The sequence below is a fragment of the Mus caroli genome, chromosome 12 (genome assembly GCF_900094665.2).
Source record: "Mus caroli chromosome 12, CAROLI_EIJ_v1.1, whole genome shotgun sequence".
NCBI lineage: Eukaryota > Metazoa > Chordata > Mammalia > Rodentia > Muridae > Mus > Mus caroli.
In genome coordinates this window covers 97655601-97677286 of record NC_034581.1, presented here as the reverse complement: position 1 = coordinate 97677286, position 21686 = coordinate 97655601, and the positions used below count along the sequence as shown (strand labels likewise).

Here is a 21686-nt window from a genome sequence, read left to right as displayed (position 1 = left end):
ATTTCATCATTTTTATGAAAGTAAACCATTTAAGACATTTTAATTACAAACACTTAATACTAAATCAGCCATTAAGCCTTCTTTTAGGACAGACAAGTAGCTCTATGAAAAAAATAAAATAAACCCCACCCACCCACCTGTTTTCATGGCTAGCTTTTCTGTACAATGAAACTTGGGTTCTCATACTTCCTGGGGCCAAAAGGCAAATGTATTAGAGACATTTACCAAGTCTTAAACTTAGTTTAAAGACATCTTAGGTTTCTAAAGTACTTTAAAAAAAAAATCCACACAGATCTCTAAGATCTCTACTCCCCATACAGTTTTTAATTTTATTATCCCAAATCCACATGGGATGGCTAAGCAGACATCACAGCCCTCCTCTGTATGGATTACAAGAACAGGGTGAGCAACCAAGGTAATGGAAAGATACGGTCGGATGGCTTGCCACTCTACACACCACCGATACACTGTGTGCTAAAACATCTCACCCCAGCAGTTTGCAGTAATTGCTGGTTGTTAGATGAATGTGGAAGACTTCATGGATATTTCTTTTATCAGGAAAAAAAAAATGAGTCCCAGGAGAGAAATTTTTATTTGCCCCCTGAAACTCCCAGAACCAGCCAAGGATCAGAGCCTGCTCTTCTGGCTCAACCTCTTCCTTTTTCTGGGGCAAGGTTTTAAACTCTACTTCTCAACCCTGGCTTTAACAAGAGAGTCTCACAATAAAGTGCTGGGGGGGGGGGAACTGCTTGCCACATCCTCCTGTCTCCAGTCCATTGTCTCCCCGTGCAAACCCCTAGATAACAACCCTGGGTATCCGGGCAGTGTGGAATGTTAGGACAGGAAGCACCACTATTAAGTTTCATCGTCAGAAAGGCTTCAAGTGCATAAAACCCTTCAAGAGATTTATGACAGTAACAACATTCTCCAAGCCTGCTGCTCGGCATCATAAATATTCATAAACACATGTGCACATCTCCAAAGTCTTCGATTAAAAAAAAATGCTCACCATGTTGGCCATGCTGTAGTAAAGGAACTAGATCCAGGAGAGTCACCAAAGTCACGTAGAGGCCTTGGTAGTCCAAAGAAGGGTAGTCTGATAACTGAACATCACGACTTTGCGGGCCGCGTTCTGAAGGAGCATCTCGCAGGACGCTGTAAAGGAGGGAGCGAGTAACAGTAGGGTTGATGGAACTGACCTGCGGTCTTAGAGATGGGGTGAGTGGGAATGGCACGGGAAAAAGACACATGGTCATGGGCACTGTCAAATTGGAGGCATCTTGGTTTTCCTTCTTCCCTGTGCGGGACAAAATGCTGTTGGGGGGACAAAGAAAAAAAAGAGACAACAAAGACACAAAGAACAGCACATTACATTGAAATGACACTCTAAAACAAATAGTAAAACACCAGATACATCCCACATAAGATGCAATCGCCACAGCAGCACAGTCTGCAGAGCCAGGGCTGGCGCACAGTGACGTGCTCCAGATGCCAACAACACGGGTGGACTTTGTTGAAGTTGCATTGCATCTCATGTGTTATCTGGTTTATAAGGAGCAAAAATATAAAAATGCATGTTTCAGTGCCAAACCCATGCTTCACAGTTTGTCAATTTGGTGAAGGGAAGGTCTCGTTGGAGGAACGCCAGCTCAGCTTCATCTGCGAGGGCTCTCGTTCCTAATCATCGGGAGCTTTCAAAGCAACCTTGCCGGCAAGACTAGCTCATCGTGTAAATAGAAACTCGCAAAAGATAGGTATGGCACTTGCAGAAACATGTTTTAGCAGAGAATAAACATGTGCGTTTATTAAGAAACTCTTAAAAATCACATGTTTATTGCATCAAAATAATGTCTATATGTATATTATGATACTGTTTCATGACATTCTGTCAGTATCATTTGAGATAATGAAGTTTAAACAGGCATATGAATTTAGAAATAATACATATTTCTAAAGTGTTAACTAAACTACATCAGAAAAGCTATAAAATAATATATAGTAAATGGCCCATAGAATGTGTTGGTGAACTAATGGTAGTGTGTGTGTGTGTGTGTGTGTGTGTGTGTGTGTGTGTGTGTGTTTAATTTGACATGTTAGGGAGGAAACGTTTTATTTTATGAATACAAACAGTGGTTTATTAAATAGTTACCTTAAAACCTCTAAAAGCTAGGCAAGCATCATCTATTATAAAGCTGTACATCATAGAACAAGACCTTATGTCACTACTGTTACTTACTTTATTATTCAACAAAACTCACTAAACACTAGAGAAAAGATAATTTAGAAAGTTAAAAAAAAAGTTTAAGGGGAGTAAAAATCGTCTCTAAAATAGTTCTGCTTTTAGTCTCCGCTTAAATCTACGAAACTGTTAGTAAACGTTATAAGGCAGGAAAGTTGTTGGTTTAAAAGTCAAAGTAACTACTGCTTAGCCAAATGGTTAGGCTTTTAAAATTAGATTATGCTGTTTATTAGTAGGCAGCCATTATGCACTAAGACGTCTACAGCACCAAAGTGCTTTCCTATAGCACAGTTATTTGCTAAGCCAAAACAGAAATCCGTTACACAATGCTTCGTTTCAGGAAGATGCCCTTGTTTTATACTTACTCATGTGCATCCATTACTAAATTCTCAGCTAATGGTGTGGCAGCTACTGTATCACAGTGACGTGAAGAACTGGTTAGTGTAGGCATGCTTGCTATGTCAAGTTGACATTGCTTTTTATTTACTCTTAGCGCAGAAGTATGTTACAATGTAAAAGAAATGACTACATGCTGTTTATTTTCTATGTGCCTAATTTACCTCAATTTCCTCTGTCTTCTGTTACCCAGTGTCCAAGGGAAAACAATTGATAATAAAGATAATTTCAGAAAACTTATGTAATACTTCTTAGCAATAAAGAACGTAGGAGTTGCTGTATTTATTTTTGTTAAAAGGGATTTAATTTACCTTTTTAAGTGTGTGCTATGTTGGGCTTTGTAACCTCACACTGTACAATGGGTTGGAAGTATTCCACCTCTCACGATCTACCTACATCTATTATAAAGAACAATATTTTTTGCATCAGACTTTATAGTTCCCCACAAAACTAAATTTCTCCTCAGATTACCATCTTTACATGTTGCATTATTGATAAGTCCAGTCACCAACATTTCTTTTCAGTCTTACAGGAGTCTATCCTCCTGAAATCCCTTTACAATCACAAAATAGCTATGTCAATATAGGTTCCCAAATTTCGGCATAAGTTGGCTAGCTGCCAGCATCTTCTCAAGAAAATAACACTATCCCTCAGTCAATTAAAAAAAAAATACTGGCCAGCCTGGTCTACAAAGTGAGTTCCAGGACAGCCAGGGCTATACAGAGAAACTTTGTCTCAAAAAAACAGGAAAAAAAATACTGAATATCATAGATGTGTGATATTTTATGTCTGGCCAACTCCTTGGTGGGGGAAATATGACATGTGATTGACTCTATGTCACTAGTGCTCCAAACTGGGTGGACTGTGACAGGCACTAGTGAATATCTTTGGAGGCTACTGCTGTGATATTTTTCCCTCTTGTACATGTGGGAGTCCCAGGTGACAGCAACCACAGTGTCCTCCGTTCAGCGAGGGAAGAGTGTCAGCGTGGAAACAGAAAAGCTTTCCTTCCCTGCCTTCAGATTTACCAAAGTGGGTGAGGTTGAGAAAAAAAAAATGGCGAAAATGAGTTATCCATGAAACCAGTTTTAAGTTACCATTCATGTCTCAATGTGAGGAAATGTGTTCATTTGTGGGAAAACTCAAGAAGGGCTCATGAATCAATGTACGATGCACTGTGGCTTTATGATGTTTCGTGAAGTTTACTTAGAGAGGAAAAAAAAATTACTTATTTCCCCAACCAAACTGTTTAACTTGGGGACGACCAAAGATTTCCATATTTGAAATTCTTTCCCAAAGGTCTATTTATAGATTCAACCAAAAAGAATATCAGGAATGCTCTGTCAGAAGAGTCAGACATTGCCACCAAAGTTTCACTTTTCCTTTCCCTCTTTAAGTCCTCTTAAGCCAGTGAGCACTGGCTTCCATAGTCAAGAAGAGAGGAGACCCCTTTAGTCGGGTAGGCTAGGTGATTGAGTGCCCTCAGTCCTTTCTTGTACAGCAAATTAATACATCAAATCAACTTTCTACACAATTAAGAATTTTGACATGTGTGTTGCATCTACGCACTAAACAAATTGACTGTGCTAGGATCTAAAACTACATGTGGATTTCAAATTGTGTGTGTGTGTGCGCGTGTGTGTGTGTGTGTGTGTGTGTGTGATTAGAAATTCCTATTTAATTAAGACTATTGGGCTGAGACTAGAATCTCTTTTTAAAATATATTCACGTTTCTAACAAGTTGGTAGCAAATGTAAAGATTTACACTCTAGCGGTTCCAAGAACACCAGAAGAGAGACACAAAGGAAGGTTTCCATCAGCAAGTCTGAAACAGGAAAGAAACTAGGAACCCATAAACATCCAGCTGGGTAAAAGGCAAGATTAAAGACCTTGGATGACCTAAATGTGATCACAAAATGCTTCTATATGAAGTGAACCTGTATGCACCAATGGGGTTAGGCCAGCTGATCTTCATCTCCACCCCTAACACTAAGAAGCAAACAAGCCAAATAGCCTCTGGGATAAAGCGCTGTTAAACTGTCCACGGCCAGACTTGGGACCCTGTCCACTAAGAGGAGCACAACTCTTTGTAATGTGTAATGTCACCTGGACCTTCAGTCACTCCTTGAGACAGGAAAGGCTCCCGAAAGCTCCTGTGCTGGCTGAAATTTCACACAAGTCAATTCAATGAGTATTTATGGATCCCCTATTATAGGACAAAACTTGCTCTGGCACAAGGACTCAGTACACTGGATATGACAGAGGACTCATGCAACTAGAATGGAGAGAACCCTGGCAGGCTAATTATCTTATGCAGACACCACAGCTGATCTTCTAGTCAGCCGTGGTAACAGGCAATCACTATCCTCCTGTGGACTAAACTGATTGACACTAAACATCTAGGCCAATCCCGGCCTTTCTGAATTCATACAAAGCTTTCCTGAAGTCACTGAAGTCGCATAGACATCAGAAAACTTGTACTAAGGATGTTATCCTAACCACTTAATGCAAATGAAGCTGCTTGAATTGTGGGAAATGGTGCCACATAGACCTGCCCCGTGCCTTATTCCTCTTGCCTCCAACTCCCTAGTCTGAGATTTCAGACATAAGCCACAAGAACCTGAGTTCTGGAGGCAGCGAGTGACTCCAAATGTAAAAATTACACAAATGCCAAGGGAACCACCTTGTTTGTGGTAGAGATGTCTAATCAAAGAACCACTTAGTTCACCTCATGTGACTTAGACTTTCAACTAGCTTTTTTAAGAGGAAGGAACCTGAATATAATTGGAATGGATGACACTACCAACTGCCAGAGGGCTTCTAACATGGTTCAATATATAGAACAAAAGTTAAAAGTTTTAAATTTAAAAGTTTTATAATTCTAGGGTTTGGGGGGGTTGTTGTTTTGTTTTTTTGTTTTTGTTTTTGTTTTTTGGGTTTGTTTTTTTATTAGATATTTTCTTCATTTACATTTCAAATGCTATCCTGAAAGTCCCCTATACCTTCCCCCCGCCCTGCTCCCCAACCCACCCACTCCCACTTCTTGGCCCTGGCGTTCCCCTATACTGGGGCATATACAGTTTGCAAGACCAAGGGGCCCCTCTTCCCAATGATGGCCAACTAGGCCATCTTCTGCTACATATGCAGCTAGAGACACTAGCTCTGGGGGTACTGGTTAGTTCATATTGTTGTTCCACCTATAGGGTTGCAGACTCCTTCAGCTCCTGGTTTTTGGTTTTTGGTTTTTGGTGTTTTGGTATTTTGTTTTGTTTTGTTGTTTTTGTTTTGGGGTTTTGTTTTTTTGTTTTTTTGTTTTTTTGGTTTTTTTTGGAAAAAGAAGCTTCAGTAGACACAGAGAAGATTGAAAATTCATAGGGTTTAGACCAAATAGTTGACCTGTAAATATTTCTATTCAAGTCCCACCTGAGATACACTACATGCCTCAATGTCTTGTGCACATGCGCACTACGTAGTTAGTGACAGAGTCTGCCAGCCCTCCTCTGATCCACCACCTGAAGCTACCTCGTGAGCGTGAGGTGGAACTGAGACAGCTGGAAACTGCTGTACCTGAGCTGAGATCCGTTTAACAAAAATTCTGAATCAATGGCAAATCTATACACTACACATTCCCTTTCTTCCCTTGATTTCACAGACAACCAAAGCCACTCCATGGACTTTATAATAGACATCGGTGTACCCAAAGGCCAGATCAAGTTTTTACTAAGAAGTGTCCCTGCTGTGTGACAGTGACTAGGAAACAGCAGCATGGCACAGGTGTAATGGTGTGTGCTGTGGATTAGGATCACCAGTGACCTAATGACTCCAATACTGCTACATATGTAACATTGAGCAACTTACTGACCGCTCTTGTAACTTAGTTTTACTATCTGTGAAATGTGTACAGTTGTACCTTTATCTAATTACAGGCGGTTAAAAGAAATGCCACACTCAAAGAGTTCGGAGAAGAACTTGATGTGAAGAAATAGAGGTACCAAAACATAACATTGCTAGGGTGATGACAGCCATCGCCACTGTCACCATTAGCAGCTGTTGAAATTGACTCTCCTTTAAGGTGGACGGACCATGCTTGGTTACAATAATAGCCATTTGAAGAGACGACCCTAACATCGGTTTCATCATGAAGATGCTGTCATCATAACCGCATCTTAATGACCAAAGCAGAACCCTCATGACTGGTATACATAACTTAAAACAGTATCCTAAATTTCTTAACTTATTGGCACAGTTGCAACACCGTGAGTGCTAAGCTCTGAAGCCAACAGAAATGTCACAATTTCTTCACAAGTGGAATCTAACATGTTCCCTACCAGGAACGCATCTCTAGTTTTGGGTTCCCCTATAGGAGAGAGTATCTCTGTGAGGTTCCCAACCTCAGAAGCAAAAGGAAAATGGAGACAATGGAATAGGATGCCTCTGTTCACACAGTCACCTGATTATTCCATGGAAACCTGGTTAACTATTCTGTTCTCTTTGAAATGGGGAAATGGCCTGCCCTAGGTCTTAAACCAACTGTGAATGAATGCCTGACAGACATCATGAACCTGACAAATAGAATCCCTTCGCACTAGAACAGAGATGGTAAAGACTCTAGAGATGAGAAGATATCCAGAGATGAATGGTAGATCTTGATGCAGAAGACCAGCAACTGGCTGTGCACAGGATATTTCTCTCTGTCTATGGTCAGCCTGTCCGAGGACAGAAAGTGACAGACCATGGAAACCTCTGGTTCCACTACAGTCACTCCAAAGTGTGTCCTCCCATACCTGATTTTCAGAACTCCTGCTGCTGTCTAGAGGCCAGAGAAGGCAGCAAGTTCCAGAAGCAGATTCACAGAGGACCTGTGGCAATGGGGAAACCAAGCCCTGGAGTGTAATGGTCAGTAAAATATTCACAATTCAACATTGTTTGTCAGAGACAGCTATGCTGCTGGAAAAGGATTCATCTTTGCTTGTCTGCATCAGTAGCAAGGGTGAAGGGGAATGGCCCTCTGTCCTGTAGTAAAAGCAGACAGAGTAAAGAGAGCTCCCGAGCTGTTGCTCCCTTGTTTTCCTTAGACCTAAAATCAGTTGTGATGTATAGGATGGAAGCAACTGCCTGTTACAGTACCAATCAGAGAACCAAGATGTATTAGCAACAAACCTAAAGCGCCATGAAACTCTCTATTTCCTTTAAACTCAAAGGGCTTCTCACTCTCAATTTTAAAGACCCTAATTGCACTCCTTAACCTTATGCTCTTCATGTCAAACATATGACTTTTTTTTTAAGCATCTGTAGGTCTCCTGAAAGAACACACAACTGAGGAGGCAGGCTACAGCCTCCTCGCTTCCAGGTAAGCTGGATCTGATATGCTAGACACAGTCAGAGGACTGGAGTCCAGACTCTTCTGTCAGAGCACCAGAAAACTAAGGCCTTTTAAGACTTTCAATTCAGTGTGAAATTAGGTCCCAATAAATTCAGCAGTACTATCTAATAAAGTCTCTCAAAGTCAAGGGTATGTAAGGCTTACCTTAACAAGGTCTGAGAAAAGTACTTCAGGGTGTTTGCAATATCTGTTCCTGATGGTACGGGATAAATGTTGTGGAGAACTCGGTTATGATATTCCTGCAAGTACCGGATCTTGGAAGCAACTAGATAAAAGCAAAAAAGAAAAAAAAGAAGAAAAAAAAAGAAGGACCTTCTTGTAATATGTATCAAACACACAGCGAATAACTACAAACAAGAACTCAATCCATACTTTTTTAAAACACATGTAAATTTTCCTGGAATTCCATGATAGAAACCCTAATACAAAACACTTACAACTGAATTCCAATGTAAACTTATTTTTAGCTTTGTGGCTTGATATCCCTACACGAACGGTCTGCTCCTTTTCAATCACTAGGGAGAGCACTATTCTAATCTCTTCCTAGTTATCTACAGAGTAGCTTCCTCTTAGCAAAATAATAATAAATGTAAACCTCTGTCACTAGAGAGTTATAGCTAATATGAAGGAAAAAAAACTTGACACTCTAAAACACCCAAAAAGTTGGGTGTCCACTGTGCAATGGCATCAATTAAAATCAGGTTCTCTTTAGCTCAGTAGTGATTATGAAAGTGAGTTTAACGAAGGCTTAGCTGCATGACTGTGGTGAAAATATCTTCACTTGTTGAGTATCAAGGCAGAACACAATGACTATGTTGTAATAAAAACACAAACAATAAAGATCACATTTTTCTTCCAATGAATTGCATATATTAGGAACCATCCTAATAGCTTTCTGAGCTTGGCTTCCCAGTCTCAAGACAGGAGGGACTAAACATGTGTATTTACCCTCCTACACCTACCTGGAGTCACCAGCATTGTCCACATTCCTGACCTGACCTTTGACCTGGCTGTAGTGAATGGCCCAGCTCTAGTCATTCCTCTTTGCAAATCCCAAGGAGCCATGATGATCAACGTCTCTCTGGTCTCCTCTTCCACAGAGTTCTCAATAATGTCCGTTTGTCCTTTCAATCTTTAAGGCTACCCAGGGAGCCTTTTAGCTGGTATGGCTCACTGTCAGCGGTTAGCAGAAGACATATCAAGTCCCGGAGAAGCAAGGTTTTGCTGTTCCCAACAGCCAGTGGGAATAAGCTCCTGGATGCATCTAACCGAAACGCTGGCTTAAGCAACTTAAAGAAAGTCAAAATGCTTTTGACAGGTGTGCAGCGGAGAACCACAGAACAGTAAGTATCAGAGCAGGGAGAACCTTAGAGCCCTTTCCCTCTACCATTTCATCTTAAAGGTGGGAAAAGGAGGCACACGGGGTGGGTAGCGATTAGCTCTCCTGACTTCTGATCCAGTGCTTTTTCCACTCTGACAGTTCTGCGATTAAGCCAGCATGCACACAGTAAATATTCATTATACAACATCAAAACAATTGTCAGCTGTTGTTGGGCTAATCGCTCATCTGAAGTCTACAGGTTCCATGGCTCACACTTGCCCTTCCTCCTTTCTGCTTCTCAGCATTTTCCCAACCAAATAAGTTCACATTGCAGATAGATGGCCTCTATCATCATCTCCAAAGACAGTGATAACTTTAATATCTATTATTTCACTTAACCCACAGAATTTGGTTATAAACAAATTTTCTGAGATAAACTATAAATAGGTAATACCAGAAAATATATCAATTACATAATCAACAAAAATCCATTTTCTTCCAAATGTCTTTGACCTGTCATGCATCATAACTTTAATAATGACATTACAAGAAACACTCATGTTAATGAATAGGTCTAAGCTCCCAATATCTGATATATGTGCCAGACCAGCTTATACTTTCTATTATCACAATGATATTTTATTACTGTGACTTTTCTCAGGTTTTAATACTCGTCAGGTCTCTGTGGAGAATTTCAGGAATATCATTCATCCTTCTACTAATATCATTCATCCTATAAAGGAAGTTGATAGTTCGGGATGTGGACAATAAGCTGAAATAAGGCGAAAAGTCAAAGATCCCCCAACTCAATGGCTTACTCATAATTTGAGAGCTTTAAAGCCATCATTACACAATGATTGCAAGCATTCAAACGAGTTTATGAGATGAATGGATGTTCTTTTTATAGAGACTTTCGTTAAGATGCAGTAATAGCTCCTTTCAATGAGTTTCCAAACACGCAGGGGAAAGCAGACACTACGGCCACTTCCTCCTTTGAGATCTTTGCATAGTTTACATATTCACATAGCACCATCTCTATTCACTCACCTGTTTATTTTTCTATACAAAATTGTGAATGTTGAAAGGCATCTTATTTATATTTCCATCCCAGTCTTAAGACATTGCCTAATGCTGAGTGGGTACCCAACAGTTACTTAAGAACAGCTTTAGCACTTGGTTCTCTCTCTCTCTCTCTTTCTGTGTGTGTGTGTCTCTGTGTGTGTATATATATACATATATATATATATATATATGTATATATATGTGTGTGTGTGTGTATGTGTACATATATATGTATATGTACACATATATGTATATATATATATATATATATGGATGCTTATATTCTTAGATTCTAGATACCTAATAAATACCCAGGAAGTTACCAGTAAATGAAGGTAAAAGAAGAAAGAAAAGGGTAAAGACGAACAAATTCGAAATCATGAAAGACAGTTTACAGGACAGGTCAGGAAATGGTCAAATTACTTTCTATATTGGGAAGGCCAACAAATTTCCAGCCCTTGTAGATTTCTCTTCAACTACTTGAAAATAATAAGGGCACTGGAGAGATGACTCAGCAATTAAAAGCCCTGGCCACTCTCCCAGAGGACTTGGTTTTGATTCCAAGCATTCACATGGCCACTCACAACCATCTATATCTCCAGTGCCAGGGAATCTGATGCCCTCTTCTGGCCTCCATGAGCACTAGGCACATACATGATGCACTTACATACATTTGGGCAAAACACCCATGCACTTAAAAAAAAGATGAAGATGAAGAGGAGGAGGAGGAAGAGGAAGGGAAATGATCAGAAACATCTCTGACAAGTAGTAACCTGTAATTGTACTGAAGATATAACTAAAGCTCATTTGCATTTCAACCTTGTACAGAAGAGAGGATGCTTTGGCTGGCTCATAATCCCAGGAGGACCCAATGCCTCATCAAAGCTCAGAAGTCTTGCTCTTAACCCCACACATGTACTGCACTGTTACTGCAGACTCCAATCACTGGCAGACTGAATGTGTGTGAATCATCTCCAAACACAACTGATCTCAGGACCACACATGTCCAGCAGTCTCCCACTCTATTCTGCTCAAGTTACATTTTCAGAACGTTCTCTGTGACCTGACCAAGCCTTACTTCGTAGGAAGTCATCTGTCATAAATCGCATCCCTTCAAATTCAAAATTGAAATTCTAACCTCAAAAGGTGAGTGTAGCTGGAGATAAGGCCTTTAAAAGAGGTGACCAGGTTCAAATGAAGCCATTACAGCAATGTGTTCTTTGAATACCATCTTCCTTCTGTCCTTGTAAGAAGATTAGGACACAGGCGACATCAGGAATGGGGGATGGGAGAGGAAAGGCCGAGAGAGGACAGGTGAGAAAGTGACCATCTGTGAGGCGAGGAAAGAGGCCTCAGGAGAAAGCAAGTCTGCCAACACCTTGATCTTGAACTGAAAGTCTTCAGAACTGTGAGAAAATAAATGTCTGCTGTTTTAGCAGATCCATCTGTGGTGCTTCGTGGCAGCTGGAGAAATTGAATACACCATCACAGAGGAAAGTCCCGAAGTGAAAGAAAGAAAGGTGTGAGCCCTGAATTAAGACTTCCTGCTCCTCTCTTCTAAACCTTGGTTCCCTCATCTGTAAGACGGAGAGGATCACGTCCGAAAGTCAGTTCACAGCCACTTAGCACAGCGCCCAGAACATATTCACTTGCAGTAGATAACACGAGCTGACTTGTGTCTCATTCCTCCTGCTACCAAGCACCAAGTTCACCATGAGAGCCCGCCATCCACCACCAGTCCCCCCCCCCCACACACACACACCAGTCATCTTTCCTTCTTTATTAAGACACCGTCATTAACTAAAATCTCCTTTGTCAGAGGGAAGTGTCCTCCATCTCTCTCCCCACTCCCCAAGTCCTCTCACTCACCCCATCTGGCTCCCACTGTCACTACTGCCCTGGATCTGGTTTTGTGGCAACCCTCTCTCTCTCTACAGCACCCAGAGTGTCACATCCAATGACACTTCCCAGTCACCCATGGCATGACTAACCCTTTCAGCTCTCCCATACAGCCAGTCCCACTTTTTTCCAAACTCTCTTCCCTTGGTTTCCCCAACGTCATGTTCCCCAAGACTTCTACTGTTGAGAAACATCCTTCCAAGAGTGCTTTGCCACCTCAATGCTTCTAGAATTTTGAAAATCATCAGGACTCAACCACTGGCCCTCATTTTCTCTCCCTAAGCAATCCCATCCACTTGTGGAGCTGCCACTTCCATCCATGGACCAAATAGTCTGACACTCACGTCTCCATTGCAAATGCTTATGTCACATGAACAATAGACCTCCTATCAATTTTTTTCCACTGAGGAATCTGACAGGGACCTCAGAGTAAACCCATCCAATGCTAAATAATCCTTCCCTCCCCACCCGCCCTCAAATAAAACCCCGCTACCACCTATGTGATCTATCAAGTTCCTCCTACTGTCTACCTCCGACCTAATCCATCACAATCTAGAAACACAGCCACCAACAGATACATCCGAAGTATCTTCCTCCTTCCTCCTTCCTCCTTCCTCCTTCCTCCTTCCTCCTTCCTGCTTCCTCCTTCCTCCTTCCTCCTTCCTCCTTCCTCCTTCCTCCTCCATGGCTTGCCACCATCTCCAGACAGACTCGGGACGCTTCCCAGCTCATCTTCCAGATTCTCCTGAGTGTCTCATGTCCATTTGCACCCAGAGGTGGCTTTACATACCACTTTCTCATAGAGGCCTTTGCCAGTGTTCCCATCTGAACTTATCCCCTGATCCATTCTTCTCTATATAATACATGAATTAAGGTATTTCCCCCCAATGGCTAACACAACTTGTAATTGTATGTTTGTTCAAATGAGCGCTCGCTGCCTCTTCCAAGTGGGCATGCGCCAAAAACCTCGTACATGCTCACCACTGCAGAGCCCCAGGGCCTTGTAAGGACTGCGGGTGCAGAGCTCCGATAAAGGGGAGAAACGAAGAGGTGGTCAGCAAGACAGTGGCTATTTTCAGCCATTAAACTCTGTGTCCTTTACAATCCAGAAAACCAATTGCCAAAGCAAATGAAAATGAGCAAAACCAAAAACGGCTGTAAGAGACGGTTTATCTCACAAAGAAGGCACTCGGTTTCACTGAGCACGCCCTAATCCAACCTCTGCTCTCGGCTGCTTTACTTCTTAGATGCTTCGCTATGCTCTTTTGTTTTTAGGAAACAAAACACAGAAGAAAAACTCAGTTGTAGACATAAACTGTTTCAACAAAACCAGGATTGTATAACACACAAGTTTCAAATATGCTTTTTAACCTTAGACATGTTCCTATGTCACTAAGTGTGTTCAAAATGATCCAGAACTATTTTCAAATGTTTGATTTTTCAAGGCTATCAAAAAAGTTAAGAAAAATAATCAGATGAGCACAATGAAGAGTATAAAATCAGATAAAGGCTGCTGTTCAACCATACACAACATTTCAGTGTGTAAGCCTTCTTGAATATATGAATATCTATATATGTGTGTGTATGTATATGTATATATTATATATATAATTTCAGAATTCATTTTCCCCATACATCAGAAGTAGATTTCTGCATCATTTCAATTACTCTGTAACTTCTTTTTTAAAGTAAATTGTAATTTATTTCACCAATCATCTGTTGATGTTTGTGAGGCTTGGGATGGGTCCACTCTTCGTGCAAGGCAATAAAGGAGCTGGATGCTGGATGCCAGCCAACACTGCTCTTGCAAAGGACATGAGCTGGGTTCCCCGCCCCCCACAGCAGGAAGCTTGTCTCTAATTCCAGAGCCAAGGTATCTGATGCCCTCTTCTGCTCTCCTCAGGCACCTACACACATGTGACATATACATATACACATAATTTTAAAATAAAGTAAGTCTCTCATGCTGCAAAAGAATGCCCCCTTAATACCTGAGCATCGCTTTGTACTTCCTTATAATCAATTTTCAATGTAGACAATATGAAATACACAAATATGAAATATTTTGGAATGGTTTGGGGAGGTAAGCTATGGTAGTGTGTACCTATAATTCCAGCACTTGAAAGGAGCCAACAGCAGAATTAAGGGTTCATGATCAGGGCTGGAGGTTGGCTCAGTGGTTAAGAGCACTGGCTACTCTTCCAGAAGACCTGGGTTCAATTCCCAGCACCTATGGGACAGCTCACAACTATCTGTAACTCCAGTTCCAGCAGATCTGACACTGTCGTCTGCCCTCCCCCTGAAAGGCACACAAATAAAACCCTGGTACACATAAGACCATCCTACATAGCAAGTGTATGGTCACCCAGAGCCGCATGAATCAAAATAAAATAAAATAATAAAACAAAACAAAACAAAAACAAATTGCTTTAAAAGAACAAATAAAGCTTTTTGAGATACTTGATAAAATGTTCTTTAGAAAGATGTAAACATCATTAGCATTGATAATAACATCACTGAGTATCGACAATTATGTGTGTGAGTGTGTGTGTGTTAAAAGGTTTTGTGTTACATCACTTCCCATTTACAGTTTACTAAACCAAAGCACCCCAGAAGTAAGTGATCTGCCCTTGGCCACAGAGCTCTGTAGAACTGGTCACTTAGCAGGTCCGGAGCCATGCTTTTCCACAGACCACCGTGTTCTCTAACTGCTTTTAGTGTTTGGGGGGGGGGGGATACATTCAATGGATATGCATGAAATAATATTCCCCTAATCCTTCTTGTTTTCAATACCCCATTAAAGAACACTATAGCAGGCAGATGAGCTATTAGACTAAATTTCCAATATATATTTCAGAAACACACAGCTCAATACCTCTACTTCACTAGTCTATCCTTTCCTTGAAAACTCAAGTGACTTTCATCCTTCGGAATCCACCTTAAGACCACATCACCAGCTCTTAAGACTCTTTTCCATCATTCCTGGAGCCGTCTAATTAACTAGACATTATCAATTGCTCCTTGTCTAAGCATGCAGAGTGCCCCTCTCTAATGGAGTCGCCTCATTACACGCGTAAGTCAGTAGCTGTAAGCTGATCTGGATGACACCAGTTAGCTTCATGTTTGCAAATTCATTTTCCCAAACACCTCTAGGTCCTTGAAGACAGGCCTGCCCTCACTTTTCATTGTAAATCCCTCAGAATGTGCACACGGCAGACGGTCAGCAGTAGCAGTGGCTTAAATGTCGACGATTCTGTATCCTGCACATTCTCCAAATTCTTTGAATGTTCTGCTATTTTTTGTACAAATTACTTCCATGTACAATTTATTATGTAAATTACATAAAGAATGCAGTATTCTTTTTCATGGTTAATTTCTTTCCCTTGTTCCAACAGAACTTAAAAAAAAATCTCTTGATACATATTTCAAATGTTTTATAAGTTCTTTGTTATATTCGAATACTCACTCTGGTTTTTTTCTGACTAGCGATTCTTGTTCTAACAGGCTGAGTGTCATGGAGTTTCATGATATCCTACAAAGAGCCCTAGATGGTCTATGGGTTCCCATCTACAGCTATGTATTACCACAAGCCACTTAATATCTTGACTTGGGGGAATTCTTGTTTCATGTTGTTTGGTTCGAACCAAATGAGAATTAAAATAGCATTTCCAGTACAATCTTTGCCAATCTTTGTTATTAATGTTGTAACCCTGACAGTCTGCATTCTGATTCTACCTTAATTTTAATCAGTTCCTTCTTGTACTGTATAAACTCACTAACAGATTTGGCATGGTCCCCTTTTAAACTATCTTCTTGTCAGTTTAATATTTCCTTAAGGAATGACAGACAGCGGGCTAGCAGGATTGCTCAGTGGGTAAAGGCACTTGCCATCATGCCTAAGACCTGTTTGATCCCCAGACCCCATATCCAGCTGGGAAGAAAGACAGAAACCAACTCCACAGGGTGGTCCACTGGCTTCCAAACATGCACCATGGCACACACATGCACATACTCAAAAATACAGACTAAATAAACAAGTAAATAAGTGTTAAACATTTTTAAAAGAAACTATAAACATAAGTAAAAAGTATCAGACATAGTTCTCAGATCAGATTGCTAGAATCACCGCAGGGGTTTAAGCAAAAACTGTGTCTGATATCTTATTGTCTTCTTGGTCAAGCTTAGGTTACAGAATAGGATGTCTGCCTTAATTATCGCTGCATATCTGTCTTTATTTACTTGTTTTGTATTAATAGAAATGGGATTATTTAGTAGTCGTATTGGTTCTAACATGAAATCATCTCTCAAGATCTATTTGCTTCTCCCTCCTCACAATATCACCTGAATTAAATGTGCACAATCTCCTTCTGAGATAAATTGCTATAATAATCTGTCTGATTGCACCCTGATCCTTTTTCAGTATGGCATCCACAGCAGTCTCTCCAGAATTCAAATGTTTTTCATTTTCAGTTCATTGAAATTCCATTAACATATGAAGCCAGGAAGAATAGTTCCCTGCTCAGGAGCCAAGCCTCCTCTCCCTCTCTCTACCTATACGTCTCACCCTAGCCATCCTAACTGGGAAAAGCCCACGTGACCATCTTCCTTAAACACTGTTCTGTTCAGAAATGCAATCTCTACCTCTCTGCATGGAGGCTCCCAAAAGAATTCCCCAAGTCTCAGGTCAACCATGTCTCCTGTAGACAGCTAACCTACCCTAGCACACATCCACATTGCTGAAGTTATCTGAACATTCACAGTCCCAGGCTCCTCTCTGGCATGTACCACTGCACGATGTGGCCAATAACTCAATAGCTGTCTCCACACTGGACTACCAGGAGCATCACTTTTAATACTGTACACGCGGCATATTGTAAGTGTCTGGTTCTGAATATACATTTGCTGCATAAACAAGTGAACGTAACACACAACTCAGTACAAACGAAGCAGTTTTAAGTTTCTAGTCCTTTCGAGAATTGGAGTTAAATTGTGGATATAGCAAAGGTTTTCTGTCCCCTCTTCCTGGTACTCATCACAAGGACCACTTTCTCCACAAAACCCCTAAATCCATCACTATTTGGGAGTATGGACGTGATCTGAATTAAATAATGGGGGGTGATGCGCCTCCCCCAAGATACAGCTCGTGTGTGCTGCTAATGGCCAGGCTCAGGAGCAGGGCTACCCCAGTCCACTGAGCTGCACATCAATACACCACATGCTTCATGCTGAGCATGCATCCTCCAGGTTGCAGATCTGTGTGCCCTGCTGGGTGGACTCCAGTCTTGCTTTAACCCCATGTTTCCCAGCTATGCTCCAATATCTTCCTTTTGTAACAGGAGTGCTGGGTTGACTCTGCGCCATTATACACTTAGAAGTATGGGATGTGTGTTTGAGTGTTTTATTTGCTTATTTTTGCAGGGACTTTTACACAGTTTGGGAGTGTGAAGATTTTGTGTATTTCTGAAGTTGTCACTGGATGCATTTTGGGGACCAGGGCAGAATGCTATGGCTTGAATGCCCCTCCCTGGGCTTTGATTGGTTTGTTTGCTTGCTTGCTTGCTTGCTTGTTTGTGATAAATAAGGTTTCACTGTGCAACCTGGTTGTCCTGGTACCTACCATGCAGAGCAGACTAGCCACTTCTGCATGCACCACCCTGCCTAGCTACAGGCTCATAGTTTGAACACTTGCTTCCCAGGCTGCAGCAGCTCTTTGGAAGAGGAGTCTGACTGGTGGAACTGGGACCCCAGAGGTGGCCTTTGGAAGGGACACATGCCCCTGACTCCTTTCCTATACTCTCAACCTTCCAGTCTTATATCTGTGACATGCCTTCCCTGTGCACACTAGCTGCCAACAACCAAACCAGTCACTTTGCATTTCCTGCCATGATGACCTGGGGTTCATTTTAAACCAGAAGCCAAAATAAATCTCCCCTCCCTTGAGTAGCTTTTGTCAGCTATTCTATCATGGTAAGGAGAAAAGCAAGTAGATACCAGTTTTCGCTTGAATTCTGGCTCCCTGTGTACTAGCTGTGAAAACGAGGACAAGGCAATGAACTTCAGTCAGTGCTAATTCCCTTATCTATACAATGAGGGCAATTGTTTTTTATCTCAGGGGTTGCATGCAGCAATTCAGCAGCACAGTGACTGGCATACAATAAAAGAATGTTACAGTTCTAATTGGCTACTACAGACCTTCCCCCTCCCTTCCTTCCCCTTCCCTAGGTATTAGTTCTGCCCTTTAAATAGAAGAGAATACACAAATGTCATTAATAGTGAAGATATTCAAATATTAAAATGGAAGGAGAAACAAAGCCACAAATCATTGCCTGAGAACTCTTCTGGGGATGCAGGGTCCTGGGCAAATCCTGGATCAAAGAATGCCACTGCCCCCTTCAAGGAAGGTCACCCTTGCTGAAAAGCAAACCCTCACAAAAGGTATGCAGGAAGAGTAAGGGCAAAGGAGACAGAGAGACAGACAGACAGACAGCCCGGCAAACAGACAGCCCAAGCAGTCCAAAGATGTCAGATGCCACACACCACCTCATCAGGCTCCTCCAGACCCTCACACACATATTCTTCAGTCCATTTAAGTTCCAGGTGGCCAGCTCTACCTGGCACATTCGGCAGACAAGAAAGGCCAACAAAGAACATCCTCATCAAAGAACTCCAGCCCCCACCACCACCCCAAAACACTGTGTTTGTTTAATTGTTGACATTCTTCAAACTATTCCCACAAACATTGTTCAGTTAGGTTTTGAGCACTTAAGGTGTAAAACTAAGAAGAATACATTGGAAGTTTAGGGAGATTTAAACATTACACAGCAAAGCAAATATAAAGTAGAAGACCTGACTGTACTCATTCATTTAACAGACATTGATTAACTAAAAACTTTGAGGTGCTAGCAAAGCAACAATTACTGATGCACAGCCCCACCCCCACCCCGTCCTCTAGAAGGTCACAGAAAAGTGCAACGATAGTTCTCAATTCTGATGTGCACTGCACAATGCTAGTAAACATGAAAACAATGACTTTCTTACTCCCACATTTCCAGTGAGAAGACTGTAGTTGACAGAGCTCAGTGGGTTACCCTGAAGTGGCAAGAGATGTAAACCAGAGAGCCGTGACCACCTAGTAAGAGATGCTAGAACCAGCTATGGCCCACTGCAGCTGATTAAAGCCACACAGGGAGCTTTCACATATGAATCTGTAAGTCATAAATGAACCTCTTGTCATATGGGGGGAGAAACATAAACACAGAAACATCCCCCTTGCTGGAAACAAGACATTTGCAATTAGAGAGGGACGAGCCACTTACTCAAGGTTGCTAAGTCAGTGCCTGGTGCTCTGCTGGTCAGGAGGGGCTTGAACTAAGAACTCTGTGAGTCAGATTTACCTCTCTGTATGGTGGAGAGAGTAATTCAGGAGATGCGTTTCCTTAGACCAGAGGGTTGATGGTCAGGGAGCGCTGAAAGGAACAGGTTCCCATCCCATCTAACACAACAGGACTAGATTATGGCACTTGGTTTGAAAGTGACTGGGCAGCTTCCACAGCTCAAAATTTCACCCTGAAGGAATCTGAAGCCCTGTTTCTAACCACCTTTCAAAGCATCACGAGACTCAACCATTGTAGCCCCTAAGTGATGTGACAAGACACCTGAATACCATGCTTGAGGTTTCGTGGGAGAAAAGACAAGAGCTACTACCGGTCTATCCATAACAGCTCAAATCCACAACTGCAGATTTATTGAACAGACACAACAAGATGCTCTAATCTCAGACTATAGAGATGGCTCAGTGGTTAAGAGCACTGAATTGCTCTTCCAGAGATCCTGAGTTCAATTCCCAGCAATGACATGGTGGCTCACAACCATCTGCAATGAGATCTGACACCCTCTTCTGAAGACAGCTACAATGTACTCACATACATAAAATAAATAAATCTAAGGGGAAAAAATTCACTTCAGAGATAACATAATACTGACATTCTTTACATTTCTACAACAAGGTTAAATAGTCAAGAAAAAAATATGAATTGCTAACCATTGTCAGGGTTAGAGCAAGCTTGATTAAAAAAAAAAAAATAGAGCCACCTAGATGGTAAGCATGTTTGTGAGAGATAATGTTGATTAAATTAATGCTGGTGGGAAGACCCAGGTCTTAGTTGTGGCTAAGACTGTTCCTAGGGCAGGGGAACCTGGGGTCTATAAGTGGAGAGGGGGCTGAGCAGCCCAGCGTTCATGCCTCTGCTTCCTGATGTGAACACAACATGACCAGATGCTTCAGGCTTCTGCTGCCTTCACTTCCCCAGCATGATGGACAGGAGAGAAATGAAGGCCACCCTTGCGTATCATTGGCTTTCAAAGGAAAAATGACACTGCTGAAAATCAGCTCTGCTCCCTAAGAAGATAAGAGCTTCCCAAATTGTCTAAATAAGAACATGAACTGCAGCCACCATAGTCCGCCAACACCTGGCCATGTGGACAACCACTGGGCATATGTGGGATCCCACTTTCCTGTGGAAGCAAGCTATCTTCCATGACAATGCCCAAGTCCAAGTGGAGAGCCACGATCAGTCTGGAGTTAAAATTCAGATGTGCCATGATTCAGAGCAGATAATACAACATTCACAACTACCACACACCATCCTGCAGGGAGATTCACTCAACCAAAATTGAACACCTATTAAATAGAAGAGCCCAGCTCATTGGGGACCATTTTTAAGAAACATAAGCATTTCTGTAGCATCCCTATGTACCAGGCAGTGTCTGGAGCACTTTGCCCATTTGACTCTTGTACATCTCAAGACAATTCTATTGAGGCAGGCACTGGCTTTATTTCTCCATCCTTATTTTTTTTTTTAAAGATAATAAAACTGAGGAAATTGTTGTCAGTTTTAAAAATGCATGCCTTCCACATACAATTTGTTCTTTCACTCGGGCAGCAAGCGTCCATCAAGGTTCAACCGTACACAAGACAACCCTCACCTTCAACCTCATGCACAGCTAGAAAAGAACAAGACATGAATAAAAACAAGACAGTGTTTTTAAAGGTCTATAAAGAAATATCTAAGGGGCTAAAACAGAGACTGAAGACAAAGTGAAGGTATCTCTTCTGCACAGAGTGACTTTGGGACCCGCTCTCTGAAGAGATGATTCTTAAGTTAGTCTTAGAAGATGAGATGACACTAGACCTGCGGGGGGCAGGGGGGGGAGGGGGAAGGTGTCTGAATTATGACTGCAACCTGAATGTCATTTATCATGCGAAAAGGTCACTTGCATACAGTGTGAGGATATATACATATACACATATATACATATCCTTATAAATAAATGTAAGGAAGGATACATACATACATACATACATATATACATATATATGTATACAT

The 21686-nt window shown here is 41.5% G+C and overlaps 1 protein-coding gene across 8 annotated transcripts in view; it reads right to left on the bottom strand.

Annotated features, from left to right (window-relative positions):
- Window positions 1-21686, bottom strand: part of Unc79 (unc-79 homolog, NALCN channel complex subunit) — a 236261-nt gene that overhangs the window by 186247 nt on the left and 28328 nt on the right. For 3 of the 8 annotated variants that reach the window (XM_029484463.1, XM_029484460.1, XM_029484461.1), the window contains exons 1-3: window positions 8981-10416; window positions 8163-8283; window positions 1010-1155 (exon numbers count right to left, since the gene is read on the bottom strand). In XM_029484463.1, the coding sequence (XP_029340323.1) occupies window positions 1010-1155; window positions 8163-8283; window positions 8981-9083 (370 nt within the window). In that variant the 5' untranslated portion in view covers window positions 9084-10416. Of the gene's footprint in view, window positions 1-1009; window positions 1315-8162; window positions 8284-8980; window positions 10417-21686 lie in introns of those variants that run through there. The other 5 variants (XM_029484459.1, XM_029484462.1, XM_021178827.2 and 2 more) reach the window with 3 other exon arrangements.